Source organism: Pipistrellus kuhlii, unplaced genomic scaffold, assembly GCF_014108245.1.
Source record: "Pipistrellus kuhlii isolate mPipKuh1 unplaced genomic scaffold, mPipKuh1.p scaffold_m20_p_1, whole genome shotgun sequence".
Taxonomy (NCBI): domain Eukaryota; kingdom Metazoa; phylum Chordata; class Mammalia; order Chiroptera; family Vespertilionidae; genus Pipistrellus; species Pipistrellus kuhlii.
The window spans coordinates 137,048,642-137,075,114 of record NW_023425404.1 but is presented as its reverse complement, the minus strand read 5'-3'; the positions used below and the strand labels follow the sequence as shown (position 1 = coordinate 137,075,114).

General features: G+C 39.2%; 1 protein-coding gene across 1 annotated transcript; it reads right to left on the bottom strand.

Annotated features, from left to right (window-relative positions):
• Nucleotides 1–7,318: 7,318 nt before the first annotated feature.
• Nucleotides 7,319–26,001, bottom strand: LOC118703697 (alcohol dehydrogenase E chain). Its single transcript, XM_036410791.2, has 9 exons — nt 25,851–26,001; nt 23,090–23,191; nt 20,918–21,056; nt 18,492–18,579; nt 18,176–18,395; nt 14,507–14,767; nt 11,553–11,688; nt 10,091–10,229; nt 7,319–7,570 (listed from the first exon to the last, which is right to left on the bottom strand). The coding sequence occupies exons 1-9, from the start codon at nt 25,866–25,868 to the stop codon at nt 7,546–7,548; spliced, it is 1,128 nt and encodes a 375-aa protein (XP_036266684.1). The 5' UTR covers nt 25,869–26,001; the 3' UTR covers nt 7,319–7,545.
• Between the last annotated feature and the right edge of the window lie 472 nt (nt 26,002–26,473).

Below are 26,473 nucleotides of genomic sequence, written 5' to 3'. Positions count from 1 at the left end.
CAAAGATAATGTCAGGATCCAGCTTGCCTTGATTAGGGAGCTGCCAGCTTTTGAGTCCAACTCCAGACCCTATCTATCCTCACGAGGATCCACACCAGTAGAATGGGTCCTCTATATCAAGCAGGTCAAACTCAAAGGCTAACATGGGTTAAATAAACAAGGTTTAAGTTTATGTGGGCCACAAAGAAAAAAAGCTTCAATTTTCCTAGAAACATAGGCTTATTTTGTAGGGATGTGATGAATACAAGGGGCTGAAATCAATGAGTAATCATTAACATAAAATAATACAACATTTTACTAAAAATTAATATTTTTTCTTGAACATTAACTTACTAGACACTGAATAACTGCACAAATTAATAAGTGTAATGCAAATAAATCTGTTTTTCTTGTTCTCTGAAAACAAATATTTCCTGTTGCACATACCAAACAAGTCAGTCCAAGATTAATGACATGGCAGTTGGCTGCAAAAATGTTTGCTGCTAGTATTAGTGGAGAGAAATGGTGCACAAAGTGCCTAAGGGAAATGAATGCAACACGATGATAGTAATCAGTCACTAGCTAATGTTGTAGTTTGTTATTAATACTTATATATAACAGGGTATTGTAAAAATTAAGTTATGAAATTTTTATTAAAATATTTATTACATATGGTTATATTGGCTGGCTTCAAAAAAAAAATCATTGTGGGCCACATGTGGCCCTCAGGCTGAGAATTTGACATGCTTGCTCTATATCCTGCCTCTTTGAGAAAGTGCAGTTCTTCAGCATGGACTCTCATGATTTTATGGATTAGTATAACTTAATTCACATTTCTGGATCTTGTAATGCTTTGGGAGAGAATTCCATGCTAGGAAAGGAGGGCTTACATTATAGGGAATTTTCAAACTGGGAATCAACCTGCAAGCTATATATTTAACTCAGAACTTATTTCCTAGGTGCAGATTTGTATGGACAACTACAGTTGTAAATATTAGAAGTGCTTTGAACTTGTCAGGTCCAATGGTCTTAGCTCCTAAGTTGGTGAAGGGGCCTTTGATCCATACTCAGTTGTCAGGACAGAATGGGCCCACATTCCCTCAGTCCTGGTGCCAAGTCAACTCTACTTCCTAAGATTATCTCATTCTGGTGAAATCCTTCCCCTTGGACACTTCACTAAAATGGGCCCCATCCTCTCTTGTATGTATCCTTCTCATTTTGTTTCTCTCTTCACCTCTAATAACCCCACCCATGGGTGCAAGAATGAACTTCTAAAAATGTTAATCTGATCATTTTATCAATCTGCTCAGAATTTTTAAAAAATACATTTTTATTGATTTTAAAGAGGAAGGGAGGAAAAGAGAGAGAGAAAGAGAGGGAGGGAAAGAGGGGAGAGAGAGAGAGAGAGAGAGAGAGAGAGAGAGAGAGAGAGAGAGAGAAACATCAATGATGAAAGAGAATAATTGAATGGCTGACTCCTCCTTGCCGCCTACTGGGAATCAAGCCCACAACCCATGAATCAAACCATGACCTTCTGGTTCATAGGTTGACACTCAACCACTGAGCCACCTCAGCTGGGCAGAAGATTTTAATAGAGCTCCCTTTATCCAGATGATTAAATCTAAAGCTCTTTTGAGGAATTCAAGAATCATGGTTACCTAACCCAGACATTATCCATTGTGAAGTTTTCAGGTTAGCAATACTAAATGCTTATAATTTCCTAAACACATTCTGCTCTTTCATACTGATCCCTCTATCTGCACAGCCATCCTCCAATTTTCCTCCTTTGAAACTATTCTTCATCCTTTAAATTTAGGTGTAAATATTTGCTCCTAGGTAGCAATCATTGTAATCACAGAATGCAAAATTCAACTTAAACATTGATAATTTTGCCTTTAGGTATTAGTTTTGGATATAATTGTTATCCATTCCTCTACTTTCTTAAATCCTTTATTTTTCTTCAGAACTATTGCAAAGATGGAGGAAAAGAGGCCAGAGAATTTCAAATATCATTCACATTGAAAAAAACTAACCACCATATTCTTCAAAGTCCTGTCTTTCAATGCCTATGAAGAGGGGAAGGAAGCAAATGAAAAATAATGGGTCATTAATAGCTCTAAAATTTTTCTGATACTCATTATAGTTTGAAGATTTTGGAAAGATAAAGCAAATGCCTTAGTATTTCCTTTCATTAATGAAGAAATTTACTTCACTTTAGCTTTCTTTCACTTCCAATTTACTGAGGCTTGAAGTTCAAAAGAAATACTTAATTGCCCAGTTATTTTCCAATCTCATTCTCCCATCCATTCTTGTAACCAGAACTAAGGATCAATACCTGCCATTATGAAAGCCAAACTCATTAGACAGATGTTGGTGAAAAAGAAAAGGGGATTATTCAAGTGCCAGACACCTTGAGAAGATCAGAAACTCTTGTCACAAAGCCTATCTCTACATCTCTAGAGCAGACAGTTTTTATAAGGTGGGAGAGGGAAAGAAGAATAAAGAGGTCAAGGGGAGGCAGTTGAAGTATTTTATGTCAGACCAGTACAGACCATTAGGATAAGATCTCAAAAACTGGTCAAGTGGTGGTTTGGGTGCATCATCCAGGCCTTTGTCACCCAGTTTTATGGCTCAAGATCAGCAAATTTCCCAGTGCTGGTATGACTGATAGTCAGAGTCTACATCTTCTGAAGTTAGTTCCTAGGATTCTTTAAAAAAATTTTTTTACCTTTATTGTTGAAACTATATCAGATGTCCCCATTGACACTTCCACCCACATCCCACTCCTTCTGCTATCCCAGGACTTCACTTCACTGTTGTCCAAGGGTTATGCATGTATAAGTTCTTTGGTTGATCTTTTCATGCCCCCCTCCTTCTTTCCCTCTGAGATTCTCATATAATCATGTTGTTTATCTACAAGCTAAATATTAGTCAGACTCAGCATTTGTAGAAACAATGTCAAATGAAGGGTGTGATGGGTTACAATTCTCACTGTAACACTTTGAAATATAAAATTAGCTTTGAAACAAAAATAATTTTAGTTCATTCTAAATTTAAGTAATAATTTATTATTACTTATAATAATTTTAGTAATGATTAAGTAATAATTTATTACTTAAATTTAGAATGAACTAAAATTATTTTTGTTTCAAAGCTATAGTATTGACTCACCCTTAAGGCAATTATATATCTCCAAAAACACTGTGAATGATTGATTTCTGGGTGAGTGGTAGTATATAAAGAACCTATTTATATAAATACTAGGAGCCCTTCCTTGAGGCCCAAACCTGTCTACACCGAGCTCCAGTGCGCCTGGCCCAGCCCCCAAACCCTCAGGCTTTCTCCAGCTGCTTTAAGCCCTGCCCTCAGTTCCTTGAGTGACCTCAGGCTGGCCCCGCCTTCTCTGGGTGCCTCCCCACTTCCACCCTGTCTCTGGAACAACTTGGTGAAAATGGAAGCCTCCTGCCTGCTGCACTATGCTCCTTCCCCTGGCAGTGGGCTGCAGGGCACTCAGAGTGTGAGCAATGGGTGGTGAAGGACTGATGAGAGGGGGTGCTATGGGCTCTCACCCTTGCCCTCCCGGGAACAGGATGGTCCAGCCTCCTCTGGGCGCCTTCCTGCTTCTGCCCCATCTCCAGAGCAATGCTCCAGTTAATACGGTAATGGTCTGTTTGTTATCCTACAGCGTCCCAACCATTAGCATATTAGCTCTTTTTTAGTATAGATTATTTGGCAATCTCTCTGAACTTGCTTTCTCTCATAATAAATCTATCTACAGACTTCTTTGTTGACACACCAGATACTTCAAAGAGCAAGCCTGGACTAGGAGACCAGATGCTTTCTCCCTCTGTTAATCCTCTCTCCTGAGTTAGCATTGTTGGTGAGTAATGAAGCAACTTCTGGGTTCTCCTGATGACTGTGATAGGGCTGTGAAGATGGGTTTCCAGGCACTGGGTCCTGAAGGAAAGGAGCTAACCAAGTCCACACATCTGACCATTAATCTCCTCTGAATGGTGAGTGGCCTCCACTGTAGTACTCCCACCTATTTTTATCCTTGTCCCACTAAAATTAGTTTCTCTTCTTATGCAATGGCCTGTTCCATGAAAATTGCTAGGTATTTGACAGGTAAATAGAATTTAATGTACTTCAATAAAATTGTTACTTTAGAATCTTCTAAAAAAAACCCACATATTGAGGTTATTTGTGCAACAATCAGTTGTTATCAGAATTAAGCAGTCAGGTAGCTAAGAATTAATTATTAAATATAGGCTTGCTCTCACTTTAACTTCTGATTTTATAGTGATTCTGTCAAATTGACTTTCTAATCTTAGAGCAGCTTGTATGATTTATAAAGCAACAAAGGGTTAATTCAAAGTTGAATTTTTGTTTATTTACTATTTTTGGAGAACCTAAGTCATTGTATTAGAGTGATTAGTTAAAACATCAACATGAAATTCTTTTTCTTAAAACTGGAAATTGTCTTCATCTTGATTAAACTTTTTATAAGCTGGCTAAAAATGAGTGTAAGCTGTATGAATGTACAATTACTTTTTTCACAAGAAAATTAATAAACAAATATGGAAATTCTTTTTAAAAATATTTTTTATTGATATTAGAGACAGGAAAGGAGAGAGAATGAGAAACATCAATAAAAAAGAAACTTTGATTAGCTGCCTACTGCATGCCCCTTACTGGGGATCAGTGCCAAAACCTGGGCATGTGCCCTGACCAGGAATCAAACCAGCAACCTCTTGGTGCACAGGCCTATGCTCAACTAACTAAGCCACACAGGCCAGGGAAAATTGGAAATTCTTGATTCTAGAGTCAGAATTCTCCTTGCTAGAGGCCAGCAGGACACCGGGTCCATGTGCCCCGTACAGGCTTATCAGGATACCACAATCTGGAGTCCCATTTTTATTTTATTTTATTTTATTTTATTTTATTTTATTTTATTTTATTTTATTTTATTTTATTTTATTTTATTTTATTTTGCTTTATTGCATTGCATTCCATTGCATTTTATTGCATTTTAATTTCTTTATTGATTACATATGTATTCTCATCACCCCATTTGGAGTCCCATTTTTACATGTTGAGTTCTGCTGTTTCCTTCCCCACCAATGCCAATGTGTACAGAGAGCCAGTGTCCAAAAAGCACCCGCCCTCCACCTCTCCACACACCCCCTGGAAGAGGGCTGTGCCACTGCCATACCTGCCTACATCTTGCTCTCTGCTTGCTCCCCACAACCTGGGCGGGAGGAACGATGAAGCTGGATGTAGGCCTCTGTGCAACCAGCAGAATGGTATGCCAACTATTGTGACATGGGCATTTAGAACCATCATCTTTTTCTGTGGCTCTCACATCATCAGCACCAAAATAAAAACATTGAAGCACCCAGCCGCATGGACCCAAAGGGACATTCTACAGCTGCCTGGACCCTCAATATCTCCTTCAGCCTCTTACAAAACAATTGTACTGTCCCCTGAATTTTCATGGCACTTCATAGTTGAGAAATCTCTCTAATTAGCATCATCTCATCTAAGCTTTCTGAAGCTATAATGGGATAGTAGAATAATTTTTAAAAATAAAAGGTGCAGCCAATTTGGATCAGTGGATAGAGCATCGGCCTATGGACTGAGGGGTCCCAACTTTGATTCCAGTCAAGGGCATGTGCCTTGGGTGAGGGCACATCCCCAGTAGGGTATGTGCAGGAGGCACCTGATCAATGTTTCTCTTTCATCGATGTTTCTAACTCTCTATCCCTCTCCCTTCCTCTCTATAAAAAATCAATAAAATATATTTTTGCCGGGACCGGTTTGGCTCAGTGGATAGAGCGTCGGCTTGGGGACTGAAAGGTCCCGGGTTCGATTCCGGTCAAGGGCATGTACCTTGGTTGCGGGCATATCCCCGGTAGGGAGTGTGCAAGAGGCAGCTGATCGATGACTCTCTCATCAATGTTTCTAGCTCTGTATCTCTCTCCCTTCCTCTCTGTACAAAGTCAATAAAATATATATTTAAAAAATATATATATATATATATTTTAAAAAATAAAGGGTGCAATGGGCTCAGAGAGGTTGAGTAAGTTACAGGAGGCCACAGAGAATTGGGAAATCGCTTATCCTAGTCTGGAGTCCTTACTATAATACCAAACAAATTATAGACACGGAAACAAATACACTTTTGGAGAAAGCTAAAATTCCTCATAGGAATAAACTTCCCATTACACATTTAGAGATAAAGCCAAAATGCAAATCTTCCCGATTGTGGAGAAGCACTCACAAACTTACCACAGGCTTTCACATATTTAAAAATATCAAACTAATTGCAGTGTTATCAGCTTAATTTAAGACATGGTATTTAATAGAAAAGTTCTAGATAGAAAATAATTTTTGCAAAATTATACACTTGTATACATGCACACATTTAGAAAACATATTGCTGTTGATGTTTGTGCCATTTCTTAGTTACCATTTTACATGCTGTGTCCACACCTGCTTCACCCATATACTTTAAGCCACCATATTTTTAATTACCTATGACTCTTTTTCAGTTAATTATAATAAGTAAAATGGTTTAACTAATGAAGCACTTTCATGAGTAAAAATTCCAGATTTTTAAAATATGTTTCCAAGAATAGTTCAGTTTTTACATTTAATATCAGAACCTCACAATTATCACAGGTAGCATGAAACTGTTTTTATTTAAAAGAAAAATTACATATTAAGAGCAAAGAGTATAAAATCAAGAAATATTACCCCCTTGTATCATATAAAATGAGTGTGCCACATTTCCCTAAGAAATTTCCTGCATTTAGACATCCTGGTCCGTATTCACTTAAAAGTCTGAGTGTACCCTTTCCCCGGCAGTTTTTACCTTTGGGCGTTGGTACATTTCATAGAGAGGAAAACACAGGCAGGGGAAGTAGAGGCAGAAGTAGAAGACTTCAAGCACAAGAGCCCACCAAGTGTGTGCTGGGGACAAGTAAAATGAGGACCTCTTCCACTGGGCCTCAGTGACTAAGGGTGGCAAAGGCACAAAAAGTGCAAGCAGTCAAAGAAATACCTTTCCGCCGAAGCCGGTTTGGCTCAGTGGTAGAGCATCAGTCTGCGGACTAAAAGGTCCCAGGTTCGATTTCGGTCAAGGGCATGTACCTTGGTTGCGGGCACATCCCCGGTAGGGGGTGTGCAAGAGGCAGCTGGTCGATGTTTCTCTCTGATCGACGTTTCTAGCTCTCTATCTCTCTCCCTTTCTCTCTGTAAAAAATCAATAAAATATATTAAAAAGAAAAGAAAAGAAATACCTTTCCTTAATGGGAAAGACGACACCTAGCAACATGAGTGGAGTGATTAAGAAGAAATATTTATTGGATTCAATTACTCATCTAACTTTCACTTAGATTTTAAAAATATGCCTGAAAAAGGTTTTCACATAATTTTTTGTTTTTTCTTTTCCATGGAAACTTCCCCTGTGCATTCTGAAGAAAAGAATTATTGATGTTGTTTGTCTGATGCAGCAAATGATGAAGGAGCCAGAAGTTAGCTACAAGTGAAGGCCTTTGTATGGTTTCAAAATGTCAGGACAGTGCGGATACTGAAACACAAAACAAAAGATATTAATTATTTTAATATTTATGTAGTTCACACTTTTCCATGTAAGAGTCCAAGGGGCATTTGTTGTGTCTCAGTGAACAGGTGTCTGTATTTCTTGCCTCTCCCTTCCTGTCCCTATGCATGCAAGTCAAAACCTTTACCGGGTTTGGTTTTGTATTTTCTTCAACCTTAAACTCAAACCTAAACATGACTGTTATTTGAGCTTTATAATGAACTAGAAGCCCACTGCACGAATTTGTGCATGGCTAGGATCCTAAGGAGGGTGGGGGCCCAGGACATGATCGGCCCTCAGTGCAAGCGGTGGAATTCCCTTGTGGGCCCAGTATCTGGATCCATCCTGCTGACGTTTGTGCAGGCTGTGGGGAGCCACCTGGGAGCCACTTTTATAGCCTGTCTTCACTGCAAACTGTCTAGGGAGGGGAAGCGGCTACAGTGACTTAAGTGAACTTCCAGGGGGCCGGTTGCACTGTCAGAATTGTGCTAGTGTCACTGGTCCATTGGTGCCTGGCCTGTTCTTTGGAGTTTGGACCTGCAGGACTTTGAGGGAGTGGCTGCCACCAGGATGAGTCTGTCAGCAGAGCAGTGCTCCCACTGTGGGAGCATACTGACCTCCAGGGAGAAGCTCCTACATTGAGTATCTGCCCCCTGGTGGTCAGTATGCATCATAGTAACTGGTCATTCTGATCATTCCAGTCATTCAGTTGTTTGGTCTCTTAGGCTTTTATATATATAGACTAGATGCCTGATGCATGAAATTCATGCAAGAATAGGCCTTCTGCTGAGACTGGTTTGGCTCAATGGATAGAGTGTCGGCTTGGGGACTGAAAGGTCCCGGGTTCGATTCCGGTCAGGGGCATGTACCTTGGTTGCGGGCATATCCCCAGTGGGGGGTGTGCAAGAGGCAGCTGGTCGATGACTCTCTCTCATCGATGTTTCTAGCTCTCTATCTCTTTCCCTTCCTCTCTGTACAAAATCAATAAAATATATTAAAAAAAAGAATAAAAAAAAGAATAGGCCTTCCTTTCCTTGGCTGCTGCCACCAGTTTCCCTTTGGCACCCGGGAGCCTGGCTTTTCTCTGGCCCCAGGCAAGAACCCAGGACTCGGGCTTCCCTGGAAGCCCTGGCTTTGTCTGGAAAGACATCCAATCTATTTCACATATTATGCTTTTATATTATTATAGATTGGGGTTCTCAAAAACATTTTTGAGATCCTCCATGCCTGGCATAATAATGAATTGAAAACAACAATGGGTAATGAGTTCTTGCTATTTGTTACATATTCCATACATATTCCTTGTGCAATTTATCACTTAAACTCAACAATGCTATGATGCAGGCTTTAAAGATTAGAGATTTAAAATTCTGAGATTTAGAGATATTTGTAACTTGCTCTAGGTCACACATCTAGTGCAACTTGCTGGGATTTAAACCTGAAGACAAAATTGTACAAATTACAAGATGACAAGTAACTTGCCTGAAGGAAGCAATGATGTAATAATAAATGATGAAGACTTAATACAGCTCTGATAAAGTGGTGCTTAAGGAGCCTTGGTAAGAAGATAAAGCTAGAGAGACTCCATTCTTGGGAAGATCAGATTTATAACATTTATACTGCAACTCATGTCCTTTCTTAAAATCATCTTCTGTTGGATAAATACTTTTAGAAAAATGTGTTTATGCCTTTAAAAATTATTTATGTGATATGTTATATCATATTAATATTTAATAATAGAGGCCCAATGCAGGAAGATTTATGCAAGAATGGGCCTTCCTTTCCCTGGTTGCCAGAACCACCTTTGCTCCAGCCAGAGCTGCCTTTCTGCCTTCCCACACTGCCCAGAGGCCTGGAGAGGCTGGAACACTGCAGAATGCCTGCATTGTCACCATGGCAACAATGCCACCATCCCACCCCCAGCAGCTATGTGCTTGTGCATGCAAATTAACCCACCATATTTGTTGGGTTAATTTGCATACTCACTCCTGACTGGCTGGTGGATGTCACAAAGGTACAATCAATTTACATCTTTCTCTTTTATTAGTGTAGATAAATACAACAATTATATTAAATGTTACGTTATATTAAAACAATCCCAATGTAGCTCCACCTACTCCTGTATATAATTTGCATTTACAGTCATTAATGTCAACCTTTTAGCTGGCCAGGCAGAGGAGCAGTGACTCCATGTTATGCTTATGTCTGTGGAATTCTGATTCTTTTCCTTAGCAAGGGTGAATGTATATAAAGATAAATGGCTTTGATCATTTAGACTCACTGTAACCTACATATGTAATTTTATATCAGTAACACTGGAAAGCAAAACAACTGTTCCTAGCTTCTCATAATATGATCTTAAGTGTTTTATATGCAAAGACTGAACTAATAATGGAAAACCAAGAAACTCAAATGTTTTTCTTATACTTTCACCTCTTTTCTCTGTTAACCAACCTTCCCCTTCACCACCACCACCACCACCACCATAAAAGGAAACTTAAAACCTACCTCTTTCCAGAGCGAAGCAGGTCAAATGCTTCATTTATTTTTTCAAAAGGTAAAACATGGGTTATTAATGGATCCAGTGAAAACTTCTTAGCCATAAACTCACTCACAAGTTTTGGGACAGAATCTTTACTCTTAAAGCCTGAAAAGAACATGACATCATTGTCAGATACAGCCAGGGTTAAGAGAACTGGAGAGGAGACTTTCTGAATGGAATTAAAATGGAAATTCTACTGCTACTCACTTCTACTCAGACTGCTATTACTGAGGACAATGAGAGGCTCAGTGCTTCAATATCCCTTTGCAGTGGTTAGACTTTTTTTTTTGTTTTTTTGTTTTTTTTGTTTTGTTACTTAAAAAATTCTGACTATCTAGACTAGGGTCCTTGGTTATTAGCTCTCTTACAAAGACATTATTGTATGCATGGCTATTCCCAAAGTCAAGGAGCAAAATGTGCAACTGTCTAGACTTGGACAATGAGAATAAACATGGATTGTTGCTATGGATTTCCTGCATTCTCCTAGGTATATTCCATGCCTTGTGCAGCCACATGTATAAAGAGAAGTGGTGCTGAAAGACCCTCATTTATGGGGACACCAGAAAAGCCTGTCTTAGAAATGTGTGTATTAGTTCTACTTCTAGTTAACTTGGAGCATATAAATACAAACGACTTTATTTTAATCACATTGGTTTTTAAAAACTCACATTGGCACTTGATAAAGGGAAGAAATCCTACATAATAAAAACCTAACATGCAAGTGTCTGGTTGTCTGATGACTGTTCAACTGTTCAACCAATCAAAGCGTAATATGCTAATGATATGCTAAGGCCACTCAGTTCTCACTATGATGAACACTGCCCACAGGGGGCAGACTGTTGACTGGTTGACCAGTTGCTATGACATGCACTGACCATCAGTGGGTAGGCCTCTGACTGACATGGTAAGCTTGCTGCTGGGATCTGATTGGGACTGAGCAAGACAGGACAAACATTCCCTGGGGCCCTCTTGCAGTCTGTTCCAAGCTGGCCAAATTCCCATGACCCTCCCCATTTGGTGATCATTGGGACTAGGTGAGTCAGCTGGACACACCCTGGAGCTCTACTGTGGGTGGTCTCTCTCCTGCCCTAATTGTGCACTGGTGGGGTCCCTTGGCCTAGCCTGCACCTCTCGCAATCGGGGGATGTCTAGGATGTCTGAGAGCCAGTTTCAGCCCAATGCCCAGGCCACACCCCTTGGGAGGGCGCCAGACACAGGGCTCATGGCTGGTGAGCAGCACAAGCCTCTCTCAATTGGACTGATTGGGCATAGTGGAGCCGGGAGCCACAGTTAGGAACTGTAGGAGGTTTCTGCCTGATTCCTGCAGGCCATCCAGAGGGAGCCCACCCATGCACAAATTAGTGCACCAGGCCTCTAATCAAATGATAAATGTTAATAAAAATTCATTCCTTGAGCCTAAATACATACCACCAAAAACTGCTCCTTTCCAGGTACGCCCACTCAATAGCAGCATGGGGTTCATGGAGAGATTTTGGGAATCAGGAGGTACTCCTACAATGACGCTTACGCCATATGCCTCTTGACAGCTTGCCAAGGCAGCCTCCTGGAAAGAAATTAATATTTGGCATCATGAGTCCTCATTCATGATACACGGTATCATGTAATATTGATTTAGCTAGATTACACACATGTGGAGGGAAGAGATTATGTTTATGGCTTCTTCAATCTCTATACACCCAGAATAGTGCTTTAAAAAATGCCCATAAAACACTTTTTGAATGAGACCATGAATGAATGAATTTGTATACACTTAATTCTTCCTTAATAATGTAATGAAGAGGCAAACATCATTACAAATATATCTACTTAAAGTCTGATTCCACAAATACAAGTAATGTTTGTCATCCCATGACTCTGAGGCAAAAAATGAGTAGGTTTACTCATTTTTATTTGTTTATCAAATAGATATTTTGAACTCAGTACTTTGAAATCAGGTGTTTTGATGGTGAACAAGATATAAGGTCAATGATATCATCATAATTTCTCACTTGCCCTCTTGATGATCTCCCTTTTTCATGGTTCCCTACATTATTATTCATTTCTAATGTGGACACTTTTTCTGATTTCTGTATTTTTCTCAGCTTTGTTGAGGTATAATTGCCAAATAAAAATTGTATAACGTAAATGTAGGTTATTCAATGTTATTTTTAGGGTCTACAATATGATTATTTAATATACATATGCAACATGAAATCATTATCATACTGTAATTGACACATCCATGGTTACTATTTTCTTTTCTATAGTAAGAACACTTAAGATCTATTCCTTTTGCAAACTTGAAGATTAGAATACAATATTACTGACTATAATCACTATGCTGTACATTGCATCCTGACTTCACCCATCTTATAACTGAAAGTTAGTACTCTTTTACCAACATTTCCTACCCAGTCCTAGCCCTGGTAACCACCACTGTACTCAATGGTTCTAAGACTTCAACTTTATTCCACATATAAAGGAGATCATAAAGTATTTTCTGTCTCTGTGTGGCTTTTTTACTTAGCGTAATGTCCTCAGCTTTACCTATGTTGTTGAAAATGGCAGGATGTTCCTCTTTTTATGGCTGAATAATAAGCCAACATATACATATCACCATTTCTCTATTCATTCATCAGTTGACAGACACTGAAGTTATTTTCACATTTTGACTTTTGTAAATCCGCTGCAGTAAACATAGGGGTGCTGATACCTATTTGAGGTAGTGATTTTGTTTTCTTGGAATGTATACCTAGAAGTGGGGTTACTAGATCATATGGTAGTTTTATTTTTAATTTTCTAACGACCCCGCTCTTCTGCTTTCAGAATGCTGAACCACTTTACATTCCCACTAACAGTGCACCAGGGTTGTCTTGTCCCCACACCCCTGCCAACACCGTTTCTTGACCCTTTGATAGCAGCCATCCTACCAGGAGTGGTGAGGTGTTGGCTCTGTAATTGTGCCTTGCACTGCCCTGATGATTAATGATGGTGAGCACTTTTTAACATTCCCGCTGCACTGAAATGAACATGTTTTAAATGGGCTTTTACCTCCCCAAATGTATATTGGTTTTACTTTAAACTATATCTATTATTCAGCATCTTCAAAAGAAAGTCTTCCTCTTCCAGTCATGGTTTTAAACATGTTGTAGTAGGACACTTTGTCAGGATCCCACAGAGATATATGCTGATTAGTCCTTTGATTTTGGAGTATGACATCTGGAAAACCAGGTGACCTTGCGACATGGGGTTACCAGACATTTGGTGCTTTCAAATAAAGTAACAATCAATCTGTGTGAAGACGTGGAAGGCATTTAGCTAGAGAGGCCTTCCTCATGGCAATTGCGTGTGTGTAAGGAATTGAAAGCAATATTCTGCATGCTATAGAGATGATGGAAGCACTGCATCACTGAGAACATGGTTTCCCATCAGTAGCACCAGATAACCGTTATTAGGAGTTTCCCACCAGATAACAGTTATTAGGAGCTTTCCACTGGACAAGTGGCACTGGGCTAGTGTTTTATGTGCATTGTCTCATGTAATTCATCGCTATGAAATACATATTTCTTAAACTTTTTGGTGGCCGGGACCGGTTTGGCTCAATGGATAGAGTGTCGGCTTGGGGACTGAAGGGTCCTGGGTTCGATTCCGGGCAAGGGCATGTACCTTGGTTGCGGGCATATCCCCAGTGGGGGGTGTGCAGGAGGCAGCTGATTGATGACTCTCTCTCATCAATGTTTCTGATTCTCTGTCTCTCTCCCTTCCTCTCTGTATAAAATCAATAAAATATATTTTAAAAAAAACTTTTTGGTGAAAAATCTGTTGGCTTTTAAAAGTATTCAGTCTAATACATAGATTTGGTGCTTAATATGTATGCCGGGCACAGTGCTGTATGCTGTGGTAAATGGGGCATGTTTTATGTTAATAAAATGATAACTTGCTTTAAATTTCTCATTATTTCCTTTGAGCAACTTGTGGTTTATGAAAAAATTCAGAAGTCTTTAAACAAAAATTATTAAACCATTTTGTTTAAAAATGTGAGAAGAAATTGAAAAATAAAAATTTTCAATGTGAGAATAGCATTAGTGTTATTTATATTTACTTGAGATTGAATATTTTTAACTAAAAATTATCAAAGTAAATTTTAAGTTGTCTAATACTCAAAGGGAAATAACTCCTTGAGATACATTTTTTAGTTGATGAAATGAAACATTTTTTATAATAATACATTCAATAATCCAGTTACTAATTAGATAAAAAATAATTATTCATAGATTGAAAAATGTTCTGTACATATATAATAATATTTAGATTCTATTGCTTAAAAACATACTTCAGAATGTGGAAACACGTATTTCCAGGCATCCCATGTACCTACATACCATGGTGTCAAGCCGACCAATGACTTCAAAGGAAAAATCCACTCCTCCACCGCTCATTTCCTTCAGCACCTCGTGGATGGGTTTCTTGAAGTCATGTGGGCTGATGCACTCAGTGGCACCCACTTGCTTTGCCTTTGCATATTTGTCTTTGTTGATGTCCACCCCAATGATCCTGGCCGCGCCTGCCGCTTTACAGCCCATGACAACAGACAGGCCGACTCCTCCAAGGCCAAACACCGCACAGGTGGAGCCTGGGGTCACCTGTGTTTCAGAGAATGCAAAAAAATGAGTTAAGTAATGATTATTGGAAAGACGAATTAAGTAATGATTGTTGCAAAAATGAATTAAGAAATGATTAAGTAATGATTGTTGGAAATGAATTAAGTAATGATTGTTGGAAAGTGCCTAATCTGTATAAAGTGTCCTGTCTTATCCACTATGAGGACTAATCACATTCTTATGTCCAACTTGCTGTCAAAACCTGTTTGGGCTTCAATTGCTTCATATTTAAATTGAGGGGTTTGAACCAGATCAGTGCTCCTCAAACTTTTCCAGACATTAGGACCCACCCGCCCCTGAGGAGCTTTAAAACCTCTCAATGGTCAGGTCACAGCCCACAACCATTACATCAGAATCTCTGCAGGTGAGTCTGGTTCCCAGGTGATTCCAATGGAAAGAAAGCCCAGGCTGGGAGTCAGTGGGTTGGATGATCTCTGAGCTCTAAATGCCAATGACTCCCATCTTGAAGAGAATCTATATACAATAGTGGCTGAAGTCCATTGACAAGCTTCTGTCAATTGTACATACACAGAAGCAATTCTTGGAAATAAAATAAGCGGGAAAGGTTATTCCAGGAGAGCATAAATAATCTAATTAAACTCTCAGTGATTAACTGCTTGTTTCATTAGCTTTAGTAGTCATGGCCAGTACAATGAGAACAGAAATTAGCTGTAAGGCAGAGAAGAGTTATTCTCAGCTTCAAGTCAGACCTAACAACCAGGGAAATGTAACTGGAAACTTTATTACAGCTTGAGACCAATGTGATCTTAGTGGGTCTTTATCTTTGCTTTTTAAAAATACACTAATGAACAATAATGCAATAAAAGTTGGCCTACATTCTAATAATGGATGAAATTCATTTTCATGAATGCCCTTGCCTTCTGCTCTGTGTGCAGGCTCAGTTAGACCACCTGCTCAAATAGAGGAGGCAATTGCACAAGAGTCACAGAAATTTGAAAAACATGTACTCTCAGTTGTTGAAATTGGCTAGGGACTGTTTAATACACCCAGTCAGCTAGAGGAGTCAGCCTTCAGATTGGGTAAAATATTCCTTCTGTCCCAAGTAATCAAGCATTCTCTTGGGTACTACATTAATTTTTACTTTACTTTAAGAAGTATGAGACTTGTGACTGTGATTTTAAAATGCAGGTAATTATATATTACTAGGGGCCCAGTGCATGAATTTGTGCACATTGAAAGGAAATTACCATATTTTTCGGACCATAAGACGCACCAGTTTTTAGAGAAGGGAAATGAAGAAAAAAAGATTCTGAAACAAATAGTGTCCTAAAATATTTTATGTGCATTAAAACCCAACATCACAGTCATAAACACATGTAATCAACCCTGTAAAGTAAACAGCAGCATTTAGAACCATTTTAGAGCCGGGCAAGCACACAGAGACCACACAGAGCCGGGCAAGTAAAAAAACTTTTTTTTTACAGTATATGTGTAGGCTATATTTGGACCATAAGATGCAGGGACTTTTTCCCCCCACTTCTGGGGGGAAAAAAGTGCGTCTTATGGTCCGAAAAATACGGTAATTAGAAGGTGGCTGGTGGGGCAGGACTGGGCAAGAAGTTTCAGTCATACCCTGGAGCCAACCTCCAATGGTCCCTCCCTGCCAGCCACCTGTGGGTGGTGCCAGGGCATGAAGGGCATCTGCAGAGTGAGCAGGGTCCCTCTGGCAGGTAGGGTCCCTCAGCCTGGCCTGTGGGGATTGGGCTGAAACTGGCAGTCCAATCTCCCCTAAAGGGTCCCAGAGTGCAAGAAGGCACTCTGCAAAGTTGCTGTCGCTTGGCAACTCCTGCATTGTGTCTGCCCCCTGGTGGTTATAGCTATCAGTCAGATGGTCAAATGGTTGGACAGTTGCTTATGCTTTTATTTGTAGACTAGAGGCTCAGTGCACGACATTCATACACTCAGGGGCGGGGTCTCTCAGCCCAGCCTACGCCCTTTCAAGGTCAGCAAACCGTGCATGTACCATCAGCCCAGCTTATGGCTCAGCAGAGCTCCTCCTGTGGGAGCACACTGACCACCAGAGACCAGCTTCTGCATTGAGCATCTGCCCCCTGGTGGTCAGTAGGCATCATAGTGACTGGTCATTCCACCATTGATTAGCATATTACTCTTTTATTATATAGGACTGGAGGCATGGTGGGGGGAGGTGTGTTGTGTCCTTCAGCCTAGCTTGTACCCTCTCCAACCTGGGACCCTCTCAAGGGATGTTCAACTGCCCATTTAGGCCTGAACCCATGGGTTGACTCTGACCTACAGCTGAACATACCTCTCACAGCCCAGGACTGCCTGCCTGCCTTATTGCCCCTAACCACTTTTCTGCCAGCCTGATCAACTCTTAACTGCTCCCCTGCAGGCCCAGTTGCCCCTAACTGCCCTTCCTTGCAGGCCTGGTTGCCCCCAACTGCCCTCCTCTGCTGGCCTGATCACCCACAACTACCTTTTCCTGCCAGCCATCTTGTGGTGGCCATCTTGTGTGTGGGAGTGATGGTCAACTTGCATATTACCTCTTTATTATATAGGATGGTTTAAGATGCTGTAGGAGAAAGACATGCTAGTTGCACCATAAGATTTTGGGCAAATAGCATTATGGATCTGGGCCTTCTAGATTTCCAACCTTTTGTGAAGAGGGGCTTTTAAACAATTTTTCCTTCAAATCTATCACCTCTAAAGTGTGTGTGTGTGTGTGTGTGTGTGTGTGTGTGTATGTGTATGTCTGTGGCAGTGGAGGAGATGAAGCAGTGAGATCCCCTAATGCGTGCAATATATGCATAATGCATAATGCATCACAGTAGCTTCTTTGCTTTCCTCATAGGGTTCCACAGGGCAGGTATGTTGGTGATGCTTGGTCTGGATGTGTATCAGGTAAGGCTTTGGAATCTACTGCTGATCCTAATTCTGGGAGTAGAGGGTCCATGGACTAGATGTCCCTCAAAGGTAACTCTTTCATTTAATTTCCTTTTACTGCCTCAGGACCTAGAGAGACCCAGTGTGCCTGATGCAAGTTTGTGTTGACTCACCGTAGAAAAAATGACTAGATAAGGTTCGAGTTCTAAAATTTAGTAATCCCATAAAGAACAAATATAGAAAAATAATGATTGAAAATGGCACCTTCGCTTTTTCTTCACTAATTATCAACAGCTTTTTCACTTTTTATAAACAGATTAAATTTCTAATTTATGCTCTTAATTTTTCTGAGTGCATTTTCTACTCATAATCGACACTATAGTCTATGAAATATATCAATGTTATTGTGGTAGTGGGAGGAGGGAAATCTATGTAGAATGACCTCTGACTCTTGTGAGAAATCACTTCCCTTTTTGTTTCTGACAGCCCCAGTGCGACTGATTTATCATCTGTTGTCATTCCTACCTTGGCAACTTTCACTGCAGACCCATAGCCAGTTGTGAATCCACAGCCAATGAGACAGACTTTCTCTAGTGGTGAGGCTGCATCAATTTTGGCCACTGAGATCTCATCCACCACTGTGTACTGGGTGAAGGTGCTGGTGCCAAGGAAGTGGTTGATGGGCTTCCCTTTGCAGGTGAACCTGCTGGTACCATCCTGCATGGTCCCGCGAGGCATGCTCAGACTGGCCAGTGTAAAACACAGACATACAAGGGCATGAGACACGTGCATAACAGTGTGTAAATTCATTGGCTATGTAAGGAGAGTAAGGGAAACTTACTCATTTTTTACGCAGAAGTTGCCTTCCGGATGTTTACAAACGTTGCATTTTCCACACTGGGGAGTAAAGAGTGGGATGACTTTATCACCTGGAGTGGGATAAAGCAAATTCTTATTTAATTTCTATGCAGGAATGAATAGAGCGAGCACTTAAAACTTGTGGTGTGGATTAGAGGCAGTCGTCTTTGAACAGTCTCTCAGAAACCGGATCCAGGCACCATGATGTCGTTGGTCATTGCCTGGCAGCATTGCTACTGGTTTGGGTTTGCATGTGCCTGAAGACTGCCAAAGAGGACATGTGACTGTGGGAAACTACGTGGATTTTAAAGTATTTCCACTGCATTAGTGGTTATCTTTTATTCCACGCCCTTTCTCTTGGTGACTTTGCATCTCACTTAATTTAATAATTAAACCTCAAATGTATTCACTGTAAGTATATATATATAAATTTTAGTTATGAGAGGCTGCCATGGGATTACTAGATTTTAGGGACAGCTAGTATTTTGTAATAGTTTGGGATACAGTAAAAATGAGAATTTTGACAACCGTTCATGGCTTTTCAAAGTGACTGCTTATGCCCTGGCTGGTTTAGCTCAATGGATATAGCGTTGACCTGCAGACTAAAGGGTCCCAGGTTCAGGCACGTGCCCTGGTTGTTGATTGGATCCCCAGTGAGTGCAGGAGGCAGCCAATGAGGCATTTTTCTATCTCTCTCTCCCTTGTCCTTCCTTTCTGAAATTAATAAAAATATATTTTAAAAATTAAGAAGACACAAAGTGACTGCTTATTTTTACTATAAAATGAGTTTCTATTTTTTTTTAAATTTTAATTTCTTAAAGGAAATATAATAAGAATGTGACAAAAAAGAACTAAAGAAATTACTTTGAAAATCTCAACCCTCAACAATGAGTTAGGAACTTTCTTTTAGAAGGAGAGCTGATTTTTAAATGTTTTTAGCTGATAACTTGATTTGTGAATTATTTATTTTGCCTGCTATGGTGGAGGGAGCTGGGGTGAAAGTAAAAGTGTCATTTATTGTTAATTTAGTTCTAAGTAAAGGAAACACTAAGAGCTGAAACTCAAACCAGATCATATATTTTAATATTTTCTCTCAACAATTTAAATATGTATTTGGCAATGGGGGAGGTCAAATCTACTGGCTAGTTATTATTATTAATTTTTTTTAGAATTAAACATTATTTTTACTTTCAACTAGCTATTCTACATATCCCACAAAACCTACAAAAGTTGTTAGGCCATAACATTTAATAGATAAACTTTATGTGGAGATTATAGCATGAACATTTTATATTTATTCACTCTTTACCTCTAAAAATATTTATGTACTAGAAGCCTGGTGCACAAAATTTATGCACAGGATGGGGGTGTCCCTCAGACCGGCTTGCACCCTCTCCAATCTGGGACCCTTGGCGGGATGTCTGACTGCTGGGTTAGGCCCAATCCTGCAGTTAGACATCCCTCTCACAATTCTGGACAACTTGTTCCTAAATGCTCACCTGCCTGCCTGCCCGCCTGATTGCCCCCTAACTGCTCCCCTGCTGGCCTGATTAATGCCTAACTGCTCCCCTGCCAGTTCGATCACCCCAACTGCCCTCCCCTGCCAGTCATCTTGTGGTAGCCATCGTGTAATGGCCATCTTGTGATTACGTGAGGGTGTCACTCGAGGGCGTGAGGACCTCCTAGGCTTTTATTAGCATAGATATTTATGCACAATACAATTAAGACAAAATAAATATTAAGGATAAACTAGTATTCTGTAACCAGTCATATTTAGCCATGATTAAATGTAGTAAAACAGATATTATTTATTGCAGGGCCTTCTGCCAGTTCTCTCCCTTTCTTATAATTAGTCTGTGTCATTCACTCTGTGCTCAAGAAGGAAGGCCAGACTGGAAGAGAAAACCAGTGCATGGGTTCCACTTCCCTCCTAGAGGAGATCAAGTTGATTCAGTCAGCGTCTCAGGCTCCCCATCCTGGGAAGTCAGCACTGAACAGTTCCCATACACTGACCTATAGGCTCAGCACACAGACTTAGATGTTTTTCCTGTGTCCCATTTATAGTTCTTTTTGGACCCGAGAGAAGACACTACTCATCAACACTGAAATGGAAATTATTGTATTTCAAGGAACTCAGGCAGTGAGTCCCTTTTGATCCTCATGTATCCCAAGGCTCTAACCTGGTGGAGGACATATAGCAGGTACTCAACAAATTCTTGCTGAAGGAGAGAACGCAGGAGTGCATGAATGCATACATGTCTGAAGCAGGAAGGGGTCAGAAATGTAGGACACCTCCGTTCAAGCCCTGGCTCTGCTGCTGCTCTAGGCAAGGTCTTGAATCTCTCATTGCTTCAGACTGGGTGACCTTGGGGTCCTGAATAGTACCTTCTCCAAGTAGGAGTTCTATACCTGGCTTTACTGTAGTCACCCTTTCTCCAATGCTCTCCACAATGCCGGCTGCCTCATGGCCTGCGATCACAGGAAGAGGTGTGACGAAGGCTCCATTAACCGCATGGTCATCTGACCGACAGACTCCGGTGGCCACCATCTGCAGGGTAAAGGGAAGATAATTAGGTTCAGAAAAATTGTGACCCTCATATGGACTTCACATGCCAAATTTCCTGAAGTTGGACTTCTGAAGAGTTTTCGAGGATTTTGCTAATAATCTCTACTTTTCCCAAATATATAAGAACCTGTTTCTCAAGATTACCTCAGTTAAAAACCCTCCTATACTTTCCTCCCTTGCCTTAGGCAAATCAGAGTAATCTATAAAATAATTATTTTTCAAATATTTAAGTCTTATGTAATAAATAAGAATTTATCCTTTTTTATAGAAGTAGAAACTATAGATTAGCAGCAAGAAAATTAAGTCAGTTAAATTCCACTGTGTAATGCTAATTGATTTTGAAATCTTGAAAAAAAATCTTCTTTTGCACTTTTTCCTGTATAAGCACATCATTTTTTAAATTTTATTCTTGTGAAAGAATTTTAATCTAAAATGGAACTGAAGAATATAAAGACAAAAATCTCATCTCTGTGCCATCAGGAAAGCAAAACACAAGGACTAAGAAATCAATTTTCTGTAAATGCCAGATTTATGGAAAACTGATAATATTAGAATTTTCCTATATGATAAAGAGTTGTCAGGAGTTGCCACATATCAACCTTTGGGAAATTTTGAACTAAAATGACTCTGGTAGGATTCATCTCATAAAATAAGCTGAATTGAGCTTTATTTGTATGACTGGATTTGTTTTTTTTTCTCCACGAGAAATTTCCAACATGTGTGTCCATTTGTTTTTGTTTCAAAGATAAAAAAATGTTTAATAAGATCAAAATAAAAGAATACATGGCTGCAATATTATTATCAGATTAAGAAAAATTCAAGGCCCAAACTAATTAAATGAGAAAAAAAGAATATTGTATAATAATAAAAAATACATTATTTTAATAAATATACTATATAATAAAGAGATAATATGCAAATTGACCATCACTCCAACACACAAGATGACTGCCCCCATATGGTCAAAGATGACCTCCCCCATGTGGACAAAAGATGGCCACAAAAAGATGGCCAGCAGGGGAAGGCAGTTGTGGACAATCAGACCAGAAGGGGAGGGCAGTTGGGAGGGACCAGGCCTGTAAGGGAGGGCAGTAGTGGAAAATCAGATCTGTAGGGGAGGGCAGTTAGGGGTTACCGGGCTAGCAGAGGAGGCCATTTGGGGGTGACCAGGCCTCCCGGGGAGGGCAGGTAGGGGTGACCAGGCCAGCAGAGGAGGGTAATTAGGGGCAATTGGGCCAGGAGTGGAGCAGTTAGGTGTCAATTAGGCTGGCAGGAGAGTGGTTAGGGGGTGATCAGGCTGGCAGGCAGAAGTGGTTAGGGGCAATCAGGAAGGCAGGCAGGTAAGCAGTTGGGAGCCAGCAGTCCCTGATTGTAAGAGGGGTCCCAGGTTGAGAGGGTGCAGGCTAGTCTGAGGGACCCCTATCTCTCATGTCCCATGCATGAATTTCATGCACTGTGCCTCTCTCTCTCTCTCTCTCTCTCTCTCTCTCTCTCTCTCTCTCTCTCTCCCTCCTCCCCCCCCACCCCCCCATGGACTGGCCTATAGCTTGCTACAATTTGCATGTTCCAAATAGCAACTAACTACTCTTTTATTCTTGAATAAAATATTCTTTTTTACCGACTCAGTTTACCTCTTTATTGAGGTTCACATTAGGATTATACTGTACATACTATCTGTTCTATTTTTAAAAGTTTAGCAATTTGTATTTTTATCTTTCCTTGACAAGAAATGTATTTCCACTGTTTGGATTACCTAGGGCACTTATCTAGGTTTCCTGGTTCTATCCTTGTTGGGGCATTTAGCAATCTCTCTCTCTCTCTCTCTCCCTCTCTCTCTCTTTCTCCCTCCCTCACCATTTTCCTCTCTCTCCAATCAATGAACAAACAAACAAACACATTTTTGCATGAGGATTAAAATTAAGTGCTTCTTAATAAACATTTTGTTATTTCCTTTTGTAATATTCTCTGATTTTTCTTATACCTAAAATTCAAAAGATGTGAAAAAGGTGTTTCACCTTTATACGAACTTCATGAGCCTTAGGGGGTGCTACCTCCACCTCCTCAATGGAAAAGGGTTTCTTTATCTCCCATAGCACAGCTGCTTTGCATTTAATTACCTGGAAATTGAACAGAAAGATGACACAAGTGCTTATCCACTCCTGAAGTTAGGGATTGTGACTTTCATATTTTTATATGCAACATCTAGTCCCAAGTTTGGAATCTAATAAATGTTATAGAGAAATGGAAAACTTCTGATTTGCAAAGAGAATGAAAAAACATTTTTAAAAAGTGTAAAGTAATAACATAAAGAAATATAAATAGAATTAATGATAATGAAGCATTGAGATAAAATGGAATATATTCTTTTAGGTCATCCTTATGTTGTTTCTTTTTCCAAGGGTTGTTTATTTGTGTTATTTCCTAATGAAGTTGGTCCTGAAATTGGTTGTTTGCCCACAAATGTTGGCTTGTAATGAAGTTTTAAATCACAATTATTTCACTGGTAGAATCACTTGTTTGGTCACATAAAATCTCTTGCTCAATTCTTTGCTTAAGCCCCAAAGAATTTGACTTTATGATTCCAGTGCATTCTTGCCTCCCTGCAAAGGTGAATTCTCTTTCTTCCTGCTTGACCTCCTCCTCTGATTTTCTCTCCCCACTACTTCTGTGTGCTACTAGTTTGCATGACTCATTTGAAAGTGAGCTTTGGCAACTCGGTTTTCTTCTCTAATTTATGTGTAGCTATTTTTTCCAGATTAGATGTGAGCCAAAAAGGACAGAGGTTACAGCTGTACACACACACACACACACACACACACACACACACACACACTTACCCACATATTCATACATATATTTAAAAGTGGGATAACTGTGTGTTTGACTTTTTAATCAAGCATAGTTATCCATAGATGTTCTTTAAAATTAAAGTTGAACATTTATTTTTAGTACTTGAGAATGTAATATAAAACCTGTCTTTATTGTTATAAGCTTATACATTTGAGATCTTTTTGCTAGATAGAAAATTATGTAATAATTTTATTTATGAATTTTAAATTCACAATTGTAAATATAATTTTAAAAGTCAATTGAAAATTAATTGACTTTTGCAAATTAATTTTTATTATTTATATGTCAAATTCTCTCACTTTGCCGAGTGTTTGTCATGATAAATATGAGAGTACTTAGAAATAATACACTAATAGGACATAGGTCCTGATTATCAGGTGCTCATTTAATGGGCAGGCACACCTTGGCCAATGTTGAATGAGTTACATCTTGATCTTTAAAGCCCTGAGGGCAGTATTATTAAGTTCTTAGTCTGTTTTATAGATGGCCAAGTTGAGGCTCAATTGACTTAGCATCTGACTGGGTAATTTTTGCAGAGTCACAAAGTTTCCTGCCCAGAGAATTAAGATCAATCCAACTTTATCTTTTCACCAACCTATGATAGTAAAATATTAACCAAAGTTTAAATAACAACATTAGTAGTCGTTACTAACATTTGTTGAATTATTTCTGTTTCAGGCCCTATCCTAAGTGCTAAGGATTATTAATTTGTTACATTCTCACAACTATCTTATGAAGCAGGTGTTATTATGATTGTTGTTTTGCAGTTGAGGAAGAATAAACAGAACTGTTACCACAAAGCTGAAAGCTTTGGATGTTGCCCCGGAGGGGGAAGAACTGATTGCTTAGCATTTGCTGTTCTCATGAATACATTTGTTTTACCCATTTGCTCTCTGAACTCATTATTTCTTCCAAGCTGAGTTTTGACAAATTTATTTTTAATTTTTTCTAACTTTTCATTTGGAATGTAATTTGCCATCACAAAGGTTAATCAGTAACAAACGCAAATAGAATTGAAATGAAAAAACTGACAATTGGCTCCCTTCAGATTTCCAACAAATCGTATTGACATATAGCCCTATTATATAACACAGGGTGTGTAGAAATCTCAGAAACTTTCAATTGTGTTATCATAGCAAAATATTAGAGTGTGTGGTCCACTCCTAATACAACAAATATACTGGACATTTTTTGGGACTGAGAAATTAAATGATGTGAGTTGATTATATTGAATGATCACATGAATTTCTCTGCACTTGTAAGCACATTGAAGAAGTAAAAAGATCTATGAAAGATCTAGAAGCAAATATCCCTGTTCCTACTACTAATAAGTGATTCAAACTATATCAGTATTAATTTTTGATAAAATCATGTTGACTTTTGTATGGAAATGATATTTTTCTATAAGATTTCTATGGAAATTTCCTGGATTGAGTCATCATAGGACCCTTTAAAATTAGAATTTGCATGTTGATATTGTTGGCTTGTTTAATCTTGATTCTAATGCTTTGAGATCAATAAAACTTATGTCAGACTTAACTTTCCTCATGTGTTTATAAAAAATATATGATTACAAAAAATAATGTTAAATTTTTAATATAAAGTTAAATTATTGATTAAAATATTTCTAACTTTATATTTTTCAAATTATTCATGATTGGCTGTAACTACTACCTATTTATTTAATATGCAAAATAAAAGCTTTAATAGGTACAGAAGCTGTACATTCTTTTAAAGATATTTAGCAAGAACCTATTTCAATTCTGGTTCAATATACATTGCATAACAAAGAATACATTCTGTGTTATATTTCAGTTTATATGGTTTCTAATTTAGATATAGATTTTAAATTCTCATCAAATACTATTTCTTTTTGTGTATTATCTAATGAGAATAGATTTTCAAAAATTAAAAAGAAATGCTTACTTTTCCTGCTGTGCTCATGTTTCTGTTCTTTCTGCAGGCCAGGAGGCGGATGGGTTCTGTCAGACCCTTTCCTACTCGATTACATAAAGCAGATATGTTACACAGATGTTTTATTCGCTTGAGCAACACCCAGTTCCACACACGTGATCTGCTGTGTTTAAGACACACCCATAACTTTATTCTCAAACCATGCCATATCAGAAAGAAAGAGGCACTAAGCCAGCCCCCAGACCTGGACTTTGTAATATGCCTATTACAGGTCAAGCGTGATTTCTTTAGTTAAATATTTCTCTACATATAAACTTAATCTCTCTCCCACATTTTTCTGGATTACACATTTATTCTCTCTCAGTCCCCTATTTCCCATTTGTGTGAACTAAGCTGCAACTTCTAATCCTCATGCTGCCATTAGAAAGGAGGAGCAGTATGGAAGCAGCACAAATGACATAGGACAGAGAGAAGTACAAGGCAGAGGAATGTGTTTGCCCCAGCAACCTCCTCCTCTTTATAGCAGAGATGGCAGCACCAGTCAGTCACAGCAAAGGGGCTCATGATCCTGGCATTTCTGCTCTACTCAATAGCTAGCAGCACTGACTGAGCTCCTCCCTGTTGCAGGCATTCAG